The sequence below is a fragment of the Stegostoma tigrinum genome, chromosome 18 (genome assembly GCF_030684315.1).
Source record: "Stegostoma tigrinum isolate sSteTig4 chromosome 18, sSteTig4.hap1, whole genome shotgun sequence".
In the NCBI taxonomy this organism is placed as follows: domain Eukaryota; kingdom Metazoa; phylum Chordata; class Chondrichthyes; order Orectolobiformes; family Stegostomatidae; genus Stegostoma; species Stegostoma tigrinum.
This window is the reverse complement of record NC_081371.1, coordinates 20559210-20576516: the sequence shown is the minus strand read 5'-3', so window position 1 is coordinate 20576516 and position 17307 is coordinate 20559210. Positions and strand designations below refer to the sequence as shown.

The 17307-nt window shown below is 40.7% G+C and overlaps 2 protein-coding genes across 13 annotated transcripts in view; one reads left to right on the top strand and one right to left on the bottom strand.

Moving 5' to 3' along the window:
- The window catches only part of wnk1b (WNK lysine deficient protein kinase 1b), a 189365-nt gene that overhangs the window by 127884 nt on the left and 44174 nt on the right, over window positions 1-17307 (bottom strand). For all 12 annotated transcript variants that reach the window (XM_048549635.2, XM_048549630.2, XM_048549632.2 and 9 more), the window contains exons 3-4: window positions 11954-12174; window positions 10778-10935 (exon numbers count right to left, since the gene is read on the bottom strand). In XM_048549635.2, the coding sequence (XP_048405592.2) occupies window positions 10778-10935; window positions 11954-12174 (379 nt within the window). The remainder of the gene's footprint in view (window positions 1-10777; window positions 10936-11953; window positions 12175-17307) is intronic.
- LOC125461164 (ninjurin-2-like) overlaps window positions 4055-17307 on the top strand; it is a 262263-nt gene continuing 249010 nt past the window's right edge. Inside the window, exons 1-2 of the mRNA XM_059652377.1 lie at window positions 4055-4195; window positions 5044-5158. The gene's annotated coding sequence lies outside the window, so the exon portion shown is untranslated. The remainder of the gene's footprint in view (window positions 4196-5043; window positions 5159-17307) is intronic.

The window sequence follows — 17307 nt, the reverse complement described above, 5'->3', positions numbered from 1 at the left end:
ACACTTCTGCTTGGGTCTTGTAGATGTTGGACAAGCTCTAGGGAGTCAGGTGGTGAGTTACTCGCTGTAGTACTCCTAGCCGCTGGCCTGCTCTTGTAACCACTATTTATAGGTCTAGTCCAGTTCAGTTTCTGGTCAATGGTAGCTTCCAGGATGTTGATAATGAGGGATTCACTGATGGTAACACCATTTCATGTCAAGAAGTGGTGGTGAGATTGTCTCCGAACAGAGATGGTCATTGCCTGGCATTTATGCAGCACAAATCTTTCTTACTACTTTTCAGCTCAAATCTGGATATTGTCCAGGTCTTGCCAACTTTGGACATGGAGGACTGCTTCAATAAGAGGAGTCACAAACACGATGCTGAACATTGTTCAGTCACTGGCAAACTCCTGCAGAGATATCATGGAGCTGAGTTGACTGACCTTAAAACAACCACAACCATCTTCCTATATGCCAGTCATGACTCCAACCAGTGGAGTTTTCTCACCAATTCCTACAGACTCAAGTTTCGCTAGGGCTCCTTGATGGCACATTCTGTCAAATGGGGCCTTCATGCCAAGCATGTCACCTCTGAAATTCTTCTACCCCTACTTGAAACTAGGGTGTAATGAGGTCAGGAGCTGAGTGGCCCTACTAAGACTGGCATCAGTGATTCTACAGACCTCTGAAGAAGGATGATTTTATTCATTTTCATCTTTCCAATTTGATTCTTTGCGCCTACTATTCAATTTAAAATCCTCTACTTCCATAGTTATGCAATTCGTTAAGAAAACTGGCCTAGCATGGTTTAGGTAGCACAAGTGGCTCCACAATTCAGAATCTACTTCTTCCACTCCAGACATTGAGCCACACATTAATTTCTCATCTGTTGTGCCATCTGAATTTGCATGAGGTTCAAGTTATAACTTCCTCTGCCCAAACTGTCACCTGTGCCTACGTGAACAATGATGACAGGATCCCACACAGTTCCTCTCAACAACAAAAGAATCAATGTCAGAATATAACAGATCAACAAGATTTGATTTGACCATCAACAACCCACCTCCAGATACACTGTGGCTAGTAAGGTGGCTCAGTAAAATATAAATGAACAGAGATTGTAACCAAAGCTCTTTCAAAGTGAAGAATGCACCTTCAAAAGAATAACCAGAAAATCAACAGATTTCATGCAGTTAAAAATGTCAAATGATAATGCATTGGTCAGATTTCTCTTTAAAAGGAAATTTGTATTATTGGTTTTATCTTCAATTAAACTGGGAAGTAATTACACTGAAATTTCCAATTAATCTTTCAGTTTCAAATGAAAGAGCATATGTTATTTATTAATGAAGCAAATCAAGTGAACAAGCTGACTTATTTTGTCCGATTCCACAGTTAGACATTACAAAATGGCAAGAACAAGGGCTATAACAAGGCATTATCCTTGAATGGGGAAGCAGGTTAGAGTTGAGAAGCAAAAATATCTATCAGACATCTTGGGAGAATCCCTGGCATCCAAATAGTGAAAGACAGTGGATGCAATTTGCCAGGGAAGAACAATCACAAAAAACGCGCAAACGTTCATTGGGATAATATTAGGGTACAACTGAAGGCTGGGGTGGGGTGAGGCATTTCAGGCAAGTGTGTGCACTTGCACATTTGCTTGTTTGTGAAAAATGTTCAGGAAAACATCCTCAATGTTCTTAATCCAACAAGAAAGGAGGCACTGCTAGATCTAGTACAGAATGAGGAGGGTCAAGTGAATCAAGTGTCTTTCGGGAACTTCCGAATAACAACCTGACTGTAAGCTTCAGATTACCAATTGAGAAAGGAAGGAACAATGTAGAGCTTCTAAACTGGAAAAAGGATAAATTAACCTTGATGAAAAGGGATCTAGGCAGTGCAAAATAGAACCAGGAGACAAGCAGAGAAAACTGTAAAGGAGCAATTGGTGATTCTTGGGGGAAAGAGTTGCTTCAGGTACAGACTAGTTATATTTCAACAGGTCAAGTAGTGACAAAATCAAATACAGGCCACACTGGATGACAAAAGGAGAGAAGGGTGTGATGAAACAAAAAGGAGGGTGCATGGTGCATGCAAGGCAAATCGTTTAGTGAGAATCAGGTCAAATATAAACAATTTGAGACAGAAGTGAAGATAAAAATAAGAAATGGGTTTATGAATCTAGAAGTCTTATTAAAATGAAAAGCCCCAGTGTCTGAGAACAATAATGCATCATGAAGCTTTCAAAAAAATGTGGTCACGAGGATTTCTAAGTATAGAAGGCATATCCTGGGACAAGTGTGGAAAAGGAACGCAATGTTTAATGATCCACCAGGATCTGGAAGCAATAAAGAACAATGCAGACTTGCAGGAGGATGCTGGGAGAATTGGATTCAAATAACCTATGCCCTTTTGAATCAGGGGTCATATTATACTGAGTATTTATGTTACAAAACACTGCCCTGCCACTGTTATTCCCACGGTCAACCATTCCAACGTACAGGTTGCTACATTGGTTAACATTCAGTCTATAAATGAAGCATTTAAGTAAAGCTTCCCCCAAAAGCTGAGTGCTGATTCAACAATCGAAGGTGAGCATACAGAGGGACCTGGATAAAAGCAGGTGAACTTGTCTTCCGCCATTTACAATCCGACCCCACCACCCAAGACATTTTTCCATCCCCTCCCCTGTCTGCTTTCCGGAGAGACCACTCTCTCCGCGACTCCCTTGTTCGCTCCACACTGCCCTCCAACCCCACCACACCCGGCACCTTCCCCTGCAACCGCAGGAAATGCTACACTTGTCCCCACACCTCCTCCCTCACCCCCATCCCAGGCCCCAAGATGACATTCCACATCAAGCAGAGGTTCACCTGCACATCTACCAATGTGGTATACTGCATCCACTGTACCCGGTGCGGCTTCCTCTACATTGGGGAAACCAAGCGGAGGCTTGGGGACCGCTTTGCAGAACACCTCCGCTCAGTTCGCCAAAAACAACTGCACCTCCCAGTCGCAAACCATTTCCACTCCCCCTCCCATTCTCTAGATGACATGTCCATCATGGGCCTCCTGCACTGCCACAATGATGCCACCCGAAGGTTGCAGGAACAGCAACTCATATTCCGCCTGGGAACCCTGCAGCCATATGGTATCAATGTGGACTTCACCAGTTTCAAAATCTCCCCTTCCCCTACTGCATCCCTCAACCAGCCCAGTTCGTCCCCTCCCCCCACTGCACCACACAACCAGCCCAGCTCTTCCCCCCCACCCACTGCATCCCAAAACCAGTCCAACCGGTCTCTGCCTCCCTAACCGGTTCTTCCTCTCACCCATCCCTTCCTCCCACCCGAAGCCGCATCCCCCGCTACCTACTAACCTCATCCCACCTCCTTGACCTGTCCGTCTTCCCTGGACTGACCTATCCCCTCCCTACCTCCCCACCTACACTCTCTCCACCTATCTTCTTTACTCTCCATCTTCGGTCCGCCTCCCCCTCTCTCCCTATTTATTCCAGTTCCCTCCCCCCATCCCCCTCTCTGATGAAGGGTCTAGGCCCGAAACGTCAGCTTTTGTGCTCCTGAGATGCTGCTTGGCCTGCTGTGTTCATCCAGCCTCACATTTTATGAACTTGTCTAAGGTACAGATCAGCTGAGCTAAAAGCAGACAGGCCAAGGCACTAAATGGTCAACATCTGTTCCTGGATTTGGTAACATCTAATATTGTTGTTTGAATTTTATAATCAATCTTTCATTTAAAAAGTTCCCTCTAAGTAGGTCAGGATATACAGAATGGTGAACTAACTAAGATAATGAACATGCCATTCCATTGCATTTGCACATTTACTGTAACCACGCAAACAGAAAAGCAAAGTCACTGTACGGTCAAGTTTAACAGTGGCTTCTGAACATTCCCCTGTGCCTCACCACCCACTTCATTACCTCGAGGCTGAAAGTAATCTAACCTGCATTTGGATCATGATCCATTGCACTCATACTGTGATTGAAAGGCAAAAGGTTAAAGGGCAGCAATGGAATGTAAGCTACTTCCTACCAAAAAGATCGCCGCTTTTTTGTAAATGCACAAAACGCAAGATGAAGAGCTACAGCAACACCACCAAGACATTTATACAGTACTATCGGGAATTCAGAGCACCAGAGTTTAATGTTTGAGAATATGAATCTGGCAAGAAATCAGCAGAAATTCAGAGGTAAGTTTGGAAGTTTTCCCAGTTTTTTTTTAAATTCAAGATTGAAATTAAAAATCAGGAAAACTGCTGTTGGAGATACACAATTGGGACTAATATGTACTGAATTTTCGTGCTAATATTGCGCAGCCAGATGTTATATATCCAGCAAGGGAGAAGCCAAACAAATCCCATTTCACTGTCAATCTGAACCACAAAGAAAAGAATAGACCAAAAGCGGAGATCTCAGAGAAGGCAACATTCACAATTTAGTTAATCACATCTTAACAGTCATTTACGCAGAATGTTAGTGGGATCCACTGCCTCAGTTCTAAGCAACATGTCAAGTAGAAACGGATACCTGCAAAGATTAGAAACTTACAGCAGATTTGGCATTTAAAGTATTTATTAAACTTGGACATAATTAAATGAGATAATCATGATTTTCATTTCTTGTTTCTGTTGTGAAGAGAGCAAACAGCAAGAAATCTTAAGCTGTAGTCAGCACTTCTCACTACTCCAACACAAGAAACTGGAAGGTTTTCTTTTTAAAAAGGAAAATACAGAAAAAACAGTGCATTTAACATCTTAATATTTTACATAGGGTAAAAAAAACATCGAGTATAGTCTGGGGGTTCTTGGAAACTTTCAAATAGTTATTTCAGTATCTGATTCAAATCAAATTAAAACCCTGGAACTGCTACCAGAACAATGACCAGATGTAAATCTGAAATTATTATATGCAAAATAAAGCAGAGAAACAGGCCATTCGGTCTAAAAAGTCTGTTTTTTAAAAAAAACCAGAGTATCCACCTAGTGCCCCTTAATCTTTCAGCACATCTATTTATTCTTTTGCACTCATGTTCTTTTAGTTCTTCAATGGGAACCAACTATCACATGCAGGGTCAGCTTTCGCAGCCTACCTTGATTGCTGTCAAGGAACTGATGGTGAACTGACTGTGGACTGCTGCCACTCAACTGATCAAGGTAGATCTACTGCATTGTTTGGAGGAAAAAGTAGTATTTTTTTTGACGCAGAAAATGAACACATGGCAATATAGTTTCAACATTGAATGGTGCCACTCTAAGGAAACTTAGAAGGGCTGATGCCCTTATCTTTCAAGGTGACAGAAGTCACAGGTTTAGAAAGTGTTGTTGAAGGAAGCTAGTAAATTTCTAAGATGGTTTCACAAATAGGGTGTACAGTGCTACTAAAATTCACAGGAGGACTTAGATTGGATGCTTTCAAAAATAAACTAAGTCTTTGACAGAGAACATTTCAAGCTTTCATATTCCATGCCCAAAATATATTACAACATTCCATTTGCCTTCCTAATCACTTGCAACTGCATAACACCCTACCAGATTCATGCACGGTGGGAAGATGGCATGAAATGCTGGAAAGTTTGAAATTAAATCACATTTTCCAGTATACAAAGTTGGCTCACAAAGTTTAATTTTTGCATACAACACATGTACAAGTCTTAGTTTCTTCTGACATGAAGTCTAAAAGAAAATGCTTTTTCCTTCAACCTGGAAGAACTGTTATTACTGAAACCTGGTATGTATCACTGTTTCCTGTTATCAAACTTACATCTGGGTGGGCGAAGAGTGGAGTGGGCCTATGCTACATTTGCTTAACCTTTCTTGCTCCATTGGTTTCTGAAAACATTCTGTGGTGTGGAAGTTGAGTTCCATACGACAGACAGAGGAAGCTGGATCATTTGCCTTCCAAAGCGAAATGAGATCTGTGGTACAAAGAAAGCAGCTAATCTACCATCCTGCTTTCAATTGGAAAACAGATCACATTGAACTCAACATTTGATCAAAAGTAATCAGGTAAAAATGGTATCATGCCAGAGATCCTCTTCCGGGAATGCATAAATGATTTTCATATTTAATTGCTGGATCACTAGCACTCACAAGTAGGGATCCAAACGGTGTTACTGCTGATACTTGAAAGTACGCCTACTGTTTTGTATTTTTCAGGTGACAGAACTAGTTTTTTTTTGGATTTCACTATTTTACTTTGCCTTTGTTTCACGTTATGCGAACTCGGATCAGTCCTTCTGAAATCTACACTTATACTTCTTTTGACTCATTCAAAGGGTATTGATGTTATTCACTCAGTCAGCATGTAATCCCTTATTCCTAACCACCCTCGAAGAGGTGGTGAGCTGCTTTTTTTTGAAATGTTGCAGTCTACATTGTGTAGGTGCACCCACAATGCTCTTAAGGAGGGAGTTCCAGGGTTTTTGAGCCAAACTTGTATTTAGTAACTTGGTAATGGATGACATCGTACAGTATTTTTCAAATTACTTTGAATTTAATCATTCCTGAAATGTTGGATCCCATGTCATGAACTAATTACCACATTAATTTCCCTATTTAGTGATCAGGTGAAGGCAGTTAGCTTACGACATGTTAGTGTCCATATTTAAAACCCAATCACCTAGAAGAAAACTGGTCAATTACAACACCTGCATTTCACATTTTTCAACTTGGCTGAATCATCCAGAAAAGAATTGGAGCAAAAGTCAAGAAAATTATGTTTATTATGTACCAAAAGATCATCTTGCAAAACCTTATGTTCTAAAAGGTTGAGACAAGACTTGAAGAACAAGACATCAACAGCATACACATGGAACTCTAATTTCTGTGAAAAACATCGTATTTGAGGGGCACATGAGAAAGAGAGGTACCCAAGAAGAATCGAAGAGATGCCAAAATCCCTGAAGGAAGAAATAAAAGATAGTGACAATTGAGAAGTTAAGAGATAATGGGAACTGCAAATGCTGGAGAATCTAAGATAACAAAGTGTGGAGCTTGTTGAACACAGCAGGCCAAGCAGCATCTCAGGAGCTGGTGCTTGGCCTGCTGTGTTCATCCAGCTCCACACTTTGTTGTTTAATTGAGAAGATAAAATAGGTTGATGATCAGCATTTTTGTCAGATGGTGCAGTAAAATGGAAAGGAGATAGCAATAGACTGAAGAAATAAAGACTATACTTGAGGATAATTAAGCCTAAGTAACCCCAACTGAAATGGAATCAGATGCCTGGATCAGACATTAGAAGTCCTATGCAAGGGTGGGGGAAATTAAAGGGGAGATGATGATAGAAATTTGCAACAAACAATAAGGCTTTTCGGACTTCCAAAAACAGCAGCCCAGCTAATCACACATCCAAGTCATTCAAATCCTGCTCTCACTTAAAATCTATGGCCCTTTGAAATTGACCTATCGACTTGGAGAAAACAAGTCTTCCCATCTTTCAATCTAGGGTCCTCATCGTCTTGTACAGCTTAATTAAATTACTCCTTGGCTTCCTCCATTCAAAGGAAAGTATCTCTAGCTGATCCCATCTTTCTTTATAATTAAAATTCTCTGGTTCAAGCAACTCTTTCAAGCAGACAACCATTTTTCTCTGCTAAACCAGAACAATATTCAACACCGTGTTGCCAAACTAGAATTAAAACCAATTCTCACATATCCGCCTTACACTTCTAATCCACGCCTTAGCCAATAAATACTAGTATCCCATATATTACAATCACCTAAATTCTTTCGCCTTCAGAGACTGGCACTTCAAGGACACACTTGTTCCTCTATGTTTTTAAGTATCTTAACATTTATTTTGTATTCTCCTGTCTTTTTTGCCATCCTCTATTTTATTAGCTCAAACTTCTGAATTTAAATTCCATTTGCGACCTGTCTGCCCACTTGGGCATTTCATTGTTATTCTCCTGCAATCCATAGCTCCCTTATCAGCCACTTCCATTTTTTTCATCATCTGCAAACTCAAATCATACACCTACAATGAGCATCATTGATATAAACACAAAAATTAAGATACTAGTATAAACAGTCCTGTGGAAACCTACCAGAAACCATTTTCTACAAAACACCCAACCTTTGTTTCCTGTCACTGAGCCAACATTGCGTCTAAACATGCCACTTTTCTCTGAATCAAACAAAATTTTAACTTTTGCATCAGTCTGCTGTGTGGAACTTGGTCAATCTGTCAATTTCCCATCACCAATGACAGACTAACTGCCTTGCCCATTTCTTGATTTTTCAACTATTAAACATTAGCAATTCATTGGTACAAAGCCTGCAGTGACAGGAACAGAAAATCATGGTCAGAGCTTTTATATCATTTCCTCTACAGTGTTCTCTTAGCTTCTTAGATTGATAAAATTGAAAACAGAATTGACCCATTTTTCAAAATGTTTGATCACTGAAGATTAAAATCCTCCCACACCCCCGTCATTAATTAGTTTACTCAGGTCCCCTCTTTCAAGTAGCAGAAGCAGAAGGAGCAAGACAGGAGACGACACAGGCAGACTGAACTCAGGTGGCTGAAGATTCAGCCAGTGATGATGTAAAAGGAAGAACAAGAGTCAAAAGGTAAAGACAGAAGAAATTAGACTTCTGTGCAGAAAGTGTATCAAACTAGAAGAGGGGCAGCAGGAAGATTGAAATTTCAGCACTAGGGTGGGGGCAGGGAACAGGTTAATACCATAAAATGTCAGTTTATCTTAACCTGGCCAACAAAAACACTCAAGAACAGATGTGTTTGCATGAGAAGCATAAATTTACAATAACAAGGTGACGTGACTGATGCTGGAGAATAGGATACAGGCAATATTTCCAATTATTTTAAAATTTTCAGAACGTGGAGTGTGGCAACCTTGCCAGGGAACATTAACATCAAGTTGTAAGTAATTAAGAAATTGACTAGGGATGGCAAGGTGGCTCAGTGGTTAGCACTGCTGCCTTAGAGCCAGGAACCCAGGTTTGATTCCACCCTCAGGCAATTGTGTAAGCTCCACACAGACAATTTCACCATGTCTGCGTAGTTTTCCTCCAGATGCTCTGGTTTCCTCCCACAGTCCAAAGATGTGCAGACTAGGTGGACAGGTCATGTTAAGTTGTGTAGATTAGATGGTTTATAAGGGCATGGGTCTAGGTGGAATGCTCTGAGGGTTGGTGTTGACTTGTTGGGCCGAATGGCCTGTTTCCACACTGTAGGGATTCTCTATCTATGAAGACACATGTCAATGTAAAGCAGATATCTCCAAGGACACTCAAATTCAGTCTTAATGCAGGAGGTTTATCAATATCTAAAATAATACATTGTGCATCAATAACATTTTTAGAGATATATACATATTGTACACACGTACACACGCACATGCACATTGCAGAGACATTTTAAGGGAGCATATTTCCTTCCCACATTTGGTGCCATTGTCACTCCTAGCACATTTCTAAAACCAAAATAACCCACGTAATTCACTCAGATTTTTTCTCATCATAAGATGGCACGTAAGAGCAACTCTGTTGACTTTTCCCTTTGATTATAGTGAAATAGACAATTTAGTTCAGCATCATCACTCAAAAACAACACAAGATTAGATACTCACCACATCAAACATTTTATTTCGGAATGCATCTTTTTCATTTGTTTCTATGCAGGTTACAACAGCAGAGTGAAGTGCCATAAGCAACAAAAAACAATTGATCTCCAGGTGATTCTCATTCCAGTTTATTAGTGTTACTAAAAATGAGACCAGCGCAATCTGACAATTACTGACAGCCTCATAATTCACCACATTGTTCTGTGTTCTATATAAAATACCCTGGTACAGAGAACATAACAGCGCAGTACAGGCCCTGTGGCCCTCGATGTTGCACCAACCCGTGAACCACACCAGAATTCTGTACAGCAGCAACATGACCGCATGGCTCTGAAACTCAGTCCCTCTACCAATAAAACCTAACACACCGTATGCCTTCTTAACAACCCTATCAACCTGGGTGGCAACGTTCAGGGATCTATGCACATGGACACAGATCTCCCTGCTCATCCACACTACCAAGCATTTAACCATTAGCCCAGTACCCCTGTAACTCCTTCCAAATTGAATCGCCTCACACTTTTCCGCATTAAACTCCATTTGCCACCTCTCAACCCAGCTCTGCAGCTTATCGAGTCCCTCTGTAACCTGCAACAGCCTTCCGCACTATCCACAACTCCACCGACTTCAGTGTCATCCACAAATTTACCCTTTCCAGTTACACTTTGATTTTTATTCGCATCTTCACTACCCAGCACTTCTGCTCTCTTATTTCATTTTTGATTTTTAGGAATTACCCTCAATTGAACACTACCCCTAGGTACAACCCTGGTTACACGATTCAATAAGATACTGTTCCTTTCATGGTTCAAATGAAGCCTGTACCAACAAAACAGCTCCTTCCCCCACTTCTGAAGAGGGGTCCTAACCTGAACCATCAGTTTTCCAGTTCCTCTAATAGTGCCTAGCCTTCTGCGTTCCTCCAGCTTCACACTGTGTTGTCTCTGACTCCAGTATCTGCAGTTCTTGCTACCTCCCTTTCCTTAGTACTGGTGCCAGTGCCATGAATAGTCGACTCACCAACTTTAAGGGCATTTAAATGGTCATTAGATAAACATATGGGTGATAATGGAATAACGTAGGTTCAATGGGCTTCAGATTGGTTCCTACGTCTAAAAATAAAATGACTTAAAATTCAGCATCACTTAAAATTAACCGAAATACCACAAACCTAGCTTGTACTTACACTGGTTACTCTACGATAGATCTGAGCAGCATTCTGGCATTCCGAGTATGGGTATTCTGAGGTTGCCATCTCTAGCATACACATCCCAAAAGCGTAAACATCAACAGACTCGTCATATTTTTCTTCGTACATCTCTGGAGCCATGAACTCAGGGGTACCTTAAATTAAAAGAACGTTTCAGACTCTAACAGACTGTCTCAGTGAGTAGAGGCTGTCGGTACTCACCGATGGCTGACGATAACCTGTGGGGGAAGACAAAGCGGAGGCGAAGGAGAGCCCTTCTCAGTTACTCAGCAACCTATCAACTCAAGCTTTCTTCTGCAAGGCATCCCATATGGTGTACAGCACAGAGTTGATTTAATTAACTTTCCACAATTGAGCAAACATTCCTGCAATTATCCAAATTCTCTTGGCCCAGAAAAAAACCCTCATGTTCTATTCTATCTTATATGGGAGTTGCACTTTGTATGCAACAGTACACCAATATTTCAAAACTCATGACTGTTTCAGCACCTTTGGTATCCAAATTATTTCCATGGTAAATTGCAACAAACTCTATACGGTTAAATATTAAAACAGCAGAGATTTTACAGTTTTGTTTTCAAGGTTGGACTTAACAGACCAGAATAAAACTTAATTGTTGAGGCTCCTAAGAGGGGGAAAAAGGAAATTAAATAGGACAATAGTTAGTTTCTGACTTTTTTTTAAAAGAAAGCAACTCTGTAATAGTAACCAAGTTGCCTTGCAAATGAAAACTGGCACATAGTCAAGCAACTTAAAACATTTAATAATTTTGATCTTCAAATCATCAGAAAGGCAACTCACCACAGCCTTTATCTCTAGCACTTACCGTTCAACTGCAGTACTGTTAGATCTACTGCAGCTGGGAAAAAGTAGATGTCCTACAGTTGAAAATACTTAGAATACAGAAAATTGAGTAAAGAGGACTCAACATGATAACCAGGCCAATAAATTAGACCCTGTTTATAGTCTGATATTCTGCAATAAGTTTTTATAACAAAGATCAGAGAGCACATGAATGTTATTACGCTGCGAAGTAGGCCACAGTTTTGCTAAATCCAATATTTCAAAGACATAGATATAACAAGAATTTTAAGTTCATTTCACAAAACAATAACCCACAAAGCAAATTTCACTCACTAACTTCCAACTTACCTATCACACTTTTTGCAAATGATGCCCTTTTTAGTGTAGCTAGGCCAAGATCCCCAACTTTAACTGATCCAGTAGGGCCTGTAATGAAGATGTTGTCACATTTCAAATCTCGATGTATGATGGGTGGTGTCCGAGTATGAAGAAAATGAAGACCCTTCAAAATTTGACGACACCAACTGCGAAGCACTTTGATTTTCATTATCTTAAATCTCTTCAAATAACTGAAACAAAGATTGAAAAGACAATGGTTATTACAAAAAAAAGCTACAGTACATGAACCATCTTGGTGCCCTGGTTCTGGTACTTCTGCCATGTAAAGTTCCAGATAGACTTTTTTTTAAAAAAAAGAAGCTCTCCAAACTAGATGCTCCAAAATTCAAGTCTCTGTTGGTGTATTTGTTATATGCACAAGATGTTACATGAGCACCTCCACGTATGGACCAACACGATTACACCATAATTTTTAAAGGCATATACAAAACTAGTTTCCAAACATTCTCCCAATATTTACAATGCTTTGAGAAAGGTTAGGACAATCAGAGTGGGGGCCCGAGTCACTTGAAATTCACACTCCTACTTCTGGAGTGACATACAACCCAGCAATGCCAGATTTAAAAGTCACATTAAATGTCGATAGTTCAAAGTGTCCACAGATATGGACACAAAACTTATTGGTCACCATTAGCAACTGCATGAAGTAGCCTTAAGCACAGTTACTGAGTATAACTCCTATTGTTCTGATAAATATGACTACCATATTGAAGGAAATGCCATTCGATGGTGTCGCCGTCACTGAATATCCCACTATCAACATCCTGGGAGTTATCATTGATCGTAAACACAACTGGGCTCCACATAGTGTCACAGTAGTACAGCATGGAAACACACCCTTCAGCCCAAACTGGTCCATGCTGACCATGGTGCCCTCTCAACGAGTTCCAATTACCCACATTTGGTCCATATCCAGCTTCTCATCCGTGAATCTATCCAAATGTTTAAACGTTGCTATTGTACTTATCTCAACACTTTCTCAAGCAGCCCATTCTATATACACACCACTCTCTTTGTGAAGAAATTGCCCTCAGGTCCTCCTTAAATCAATTGTCTCCCATCTTAAATCTATGCCCTCTAGTTTTTAAAATTTCCCCATCCCAGGGTGAATGCATATTGTCTCTTTCCCTATCTATGCCCCTCATCATTTTATACACCTCAATAAACACAGTGGACACAAGAGTAGGTCAGAGGCTAGGAATAATGCAGCAACTAAGTCACCTCCTGGCTCGCAAAAGCCCATCCATCAATTGACAAGGCACAAGTGAGGACTGTGATGGAATACTCCCTTCTTTTCTGGATGAGAATGAGAAGCCCCAACACTCAAGAAGTTTGACAGCATCCAGAACAAAGCAGCCCACTTGACTGGCACTATATGCACAAGCATCCAATCCCTCCACCATCAACGCTCAGTAGCAGTGTACACTATCTACAAGATGCACTGCAGAAATTCAAACATCCTCAGACAGCAACTTCCAAACCCATGACAATTTCCATTTGAAAGGACAAGGGCAGCACACAGATGGGAAAACCACCACGTTCAAGTTCCCCTCCAACCCCCCACCGCCTCATCCCATGTCCAATCCTCCCCCTCATCCCCACCTCCTTGACCTGACAATACTTGTCCATCTCCTTCCCCACCAATCCACCCCACACTTCCCACTGACAAATCCCCACTACCCCTACCTGTATCCACTTATTACCACCCCACCTACCTTCCCCCAGCCTCACCCCCGTTCCCTCTATTTCCCAGCTCCCTTCCCCCTCCCCAGTCCTGATACAGTGTCCAGGCCCAAAACATCAGTTCTCTTACTCCTGGCGCTGCCTGACCTGCTATGTTCCTCCAGCTCCACACTCAATTCAATTAACAGACAACATGGCTAATAAGCAGTATTCATGTTTTAAATGAAGTCATTGACGTTTGTGCATCAATAGATGTGGGCACCTTTAAGGGATTTTTAAAGCTTTCACAGCATTGGTCTATAACCACCACTTGCATTCAATAAACCACAAGCAAAATCCAAATTAGAGTTTATATTTTAGTTTGAAACTTAGCTGCAAAGTCTTATTCACCCAGAGCAGGAATCACTAATTTGGGTTTAAAAATTGACCTTCATTTGATGCATTTCACTCTAGAAAAACAATGATGCCAATGTGCAATGGATTTGCAGTTAAGCAACTCAAAGCCTTGATACTGATATTGTACATTTATCACTAAAATGTGGCAAGAAGGAACAGATCAGCATGCAAATACACCAGAATATGAAAAGATGGTTTCAAAAGAGAATTAAAGGCTTTTTATTGAATACAGGCAACATACATAGCAAGATGGATGAATTAATAGGACAAATTCAAATGAATGACCAATTAAATTTAAAGTACCAATCATTACAGATATAGGCTGCAAAGTGACCACAACTGAGATACAAGTATTCAAGCCTGACATTTTGAAAGATTAGGAGAAGAGGTAAAGGGAGGTGGATTTTAAAAAAAAATCTGCACAATACTGACAAAATATCTTGGCTATTAACATCAAAATGTCAAATTGTTTTTTTAAATCTTCATTCAGACCAAAGTTATTAGAAGCAGGGTTTATGAGCTCCCAACAGCAGCTACACCAATGAATGGTGTAACTAAGAAGAAATAATGCATACTTGTAAGAAACATACACCAATGAAAGTGTGCTGTTTTAATGCTAATATAAATTTTGATCATGCTGTCACTTTAAGACGTTAATTTGTCCTGGTTTTTTTGAAGAAAGGTTGAAAGGCAAAGGTTCAGAACTGTCTCTAAATAAGCAACCTGACAGCCTGGGTTTTCAAACTGGAACAATGGAAGCAGCACGGGTGTGGCCAACTCTCACAGACCTGGCTTTGTAGTTTTTTTAATTTTTAGGTTTAGTTTTAAACAGAAGCCTTTGAGGTCTGCAGAGTTGGAAATTTCAGTTCATGTCTCCCAGCTGCTGCTTTCTCTGCATTTTGATTCATTTTCCCCCTCGTGGATTGGAGAAACGCATGTGAGAATTTGTCTGAATTTGCCGTTTTGCCAAGAGATGTATTAATGGGATGTTAATATATTGGAACAGCTAACTGATAATAGGTACTGTGACTATTCTTCGGTTAAGTTTACAAGTAGTTAAGTGATTCGAAATTCCTCCCTCTCTTGTTTGTCTTTTAATAAATTGCGTTTTGCTTAATGTCAAATAGTTTTACCAGTTGCATTACAGCTGGAACATAGCACTTCACATCTAGAAGCAAATTCATGCAGATGCTGGAAGGTACACTGAAAACAACAAATACTGGATTTCACAGTGGGTCAGACAGCATCCATGGAGAGAGAGCAACCTAACGTGTCAAGTATAAGTAACTTTCATCACAGCTGAACTGAGAAGATAGCTGCATTTACGCTGTGCATGTGCATGTGATGGGGGGGGGGGGAGGAGAAGAAGGAAGAGAGAAAAAATGTTAAGTACTGGTAGAGGAAAAATTTGTTGATAATTCAGATTTGATGAATGATCAGAATTTGAGAATGGCAAAACAATGGTGTGTCTAACTGAAAGACTTGAAAGAACAGACAGTGCCACAAGGGTGGAGAAAAGGGGAGAGAGGACATACCAACAAAGAATGTAACAAATAAAAGGTAAAACAAGGGCAAGAAATGGGAGAATGTACGGTCATTCTCAGAGTCACAGCGACGTACACTTAATTTTGTAATGTACCAGCCTCTGGCAGCTTTTTCCATATAGCTTCTGCACGTAAAAGATGCCCCTTTGGCCCCTTTTAATATTTCCCTTTAAATCAGTGTCCTCTAGTTTTGGACTCCCCCACTCTGGGGGAAAGACTTGTCTATACACCCTATCCATGTCCCTTATGATATTATATAGCTCTAATGAAGGCCAATCCTCAGCCTCTGACACCAATAGGAAATATTCAGCCTCTCTGTTGCAACATCCTCGTAAATCTTCTGAGCCCTGAGGAGTTTCACAACATCCTTCCTACAGCTACAACAGGTCTGACAGCATCTGTGAAAGAGAAAACAGTTAACTTTTCGAGTCCAGTGACCCTTCCTCAGAACTGATAGTGGCTGGGAAAACATCAGTTTATATGCAGAAAACAGGGAGGTGGGTGGGGTAGGGAGTAAACCATAAGATAGAGCCCAAAGAGAGAGAACGACTGTTGTTCAAAGGAGTTGTTAACAATCAGGCTAGGGGGGTGAATAGCTGTTAATGCGGGCTGTTAGTGACTAACAACAGGTGGTGTGTAATGGCAGGCTGTGGTACCAAGGCCTGGTGTGTGGGTTCGGGGCTGGGACACAGGAGAGTTTAGGCCCTAAAATTATTGAACTTAATATTGAGTTAAGGGCTGTAGGGTCCCCAAGCCGAAAATGAGTTATTGTTCCTCCAGCTTACGTTGGACTTCACTGGAACACTGCAGGAAGCCAGAGACACAGATGCTGGCCAGTAACTTTGTTTTTGTTCCTCATTTACAGCATTCGCAATTCTTTTGGTTTTTAATCCTTCCTATGGCTTCCTGTATTAAATCCAAAACATCGAGTTCAACATCTTCAAAGTGTGAACCAACTCCCATTTCTTCCCTTTCATTTAGCTTTACTAGTTACATTCTGTGTCACCATGTCCTCGCTCCCCTCCCGCCACCACAATGGGACTGTCTGTTCTTTCAAGTCTAGCAGTTAGACACACCATCATTCTGACATTCTCACATTCCAAATCACTTCATCTTAACTATCATCATCTTTTCTCCACCAGCACTTCACACTTCATATCTACCTTTGCAATAAGAAAAAGTTAGGGTATAGGCTACCTTCTTTACATATATTGAGGTCTGGTCTGGTCCGGTCCATGACAGATTGCACAAAATCAAATTGTACAAAGACCGTAGCGCTCATTTCTCTGTATATTTGATCATGGAATGAAATAAGAATTTTGTTTTAGAAGCGAAGATTTATGGGAGCAATTGCTGTATTTCTGAAAAACAAGCTCGAGCACTTATTTAAATGCTGCTTAAACTGTTTGCTCACCAGAGGAGAAAGATTAGTTGCAGATAAACTGACACCAGGCAGTGTAAACAACACAATATTCGGGTAGCAACAAGTAGCTAATTGAGAGCTGATTACAAATCCACTGGCCAATGACAAAGGCCTTCTGCCTGCCAACAACTGGTTTCCAGGTAGCTGGATAGATATGGGTACTGAATGTTTGGTTAGACATCCAGAAAGGGAAAGTTATATCATTACTTCTCTGCAGTAAAAAAAATCTAAAACGCAACCAGTTTATTTTCTCCAAC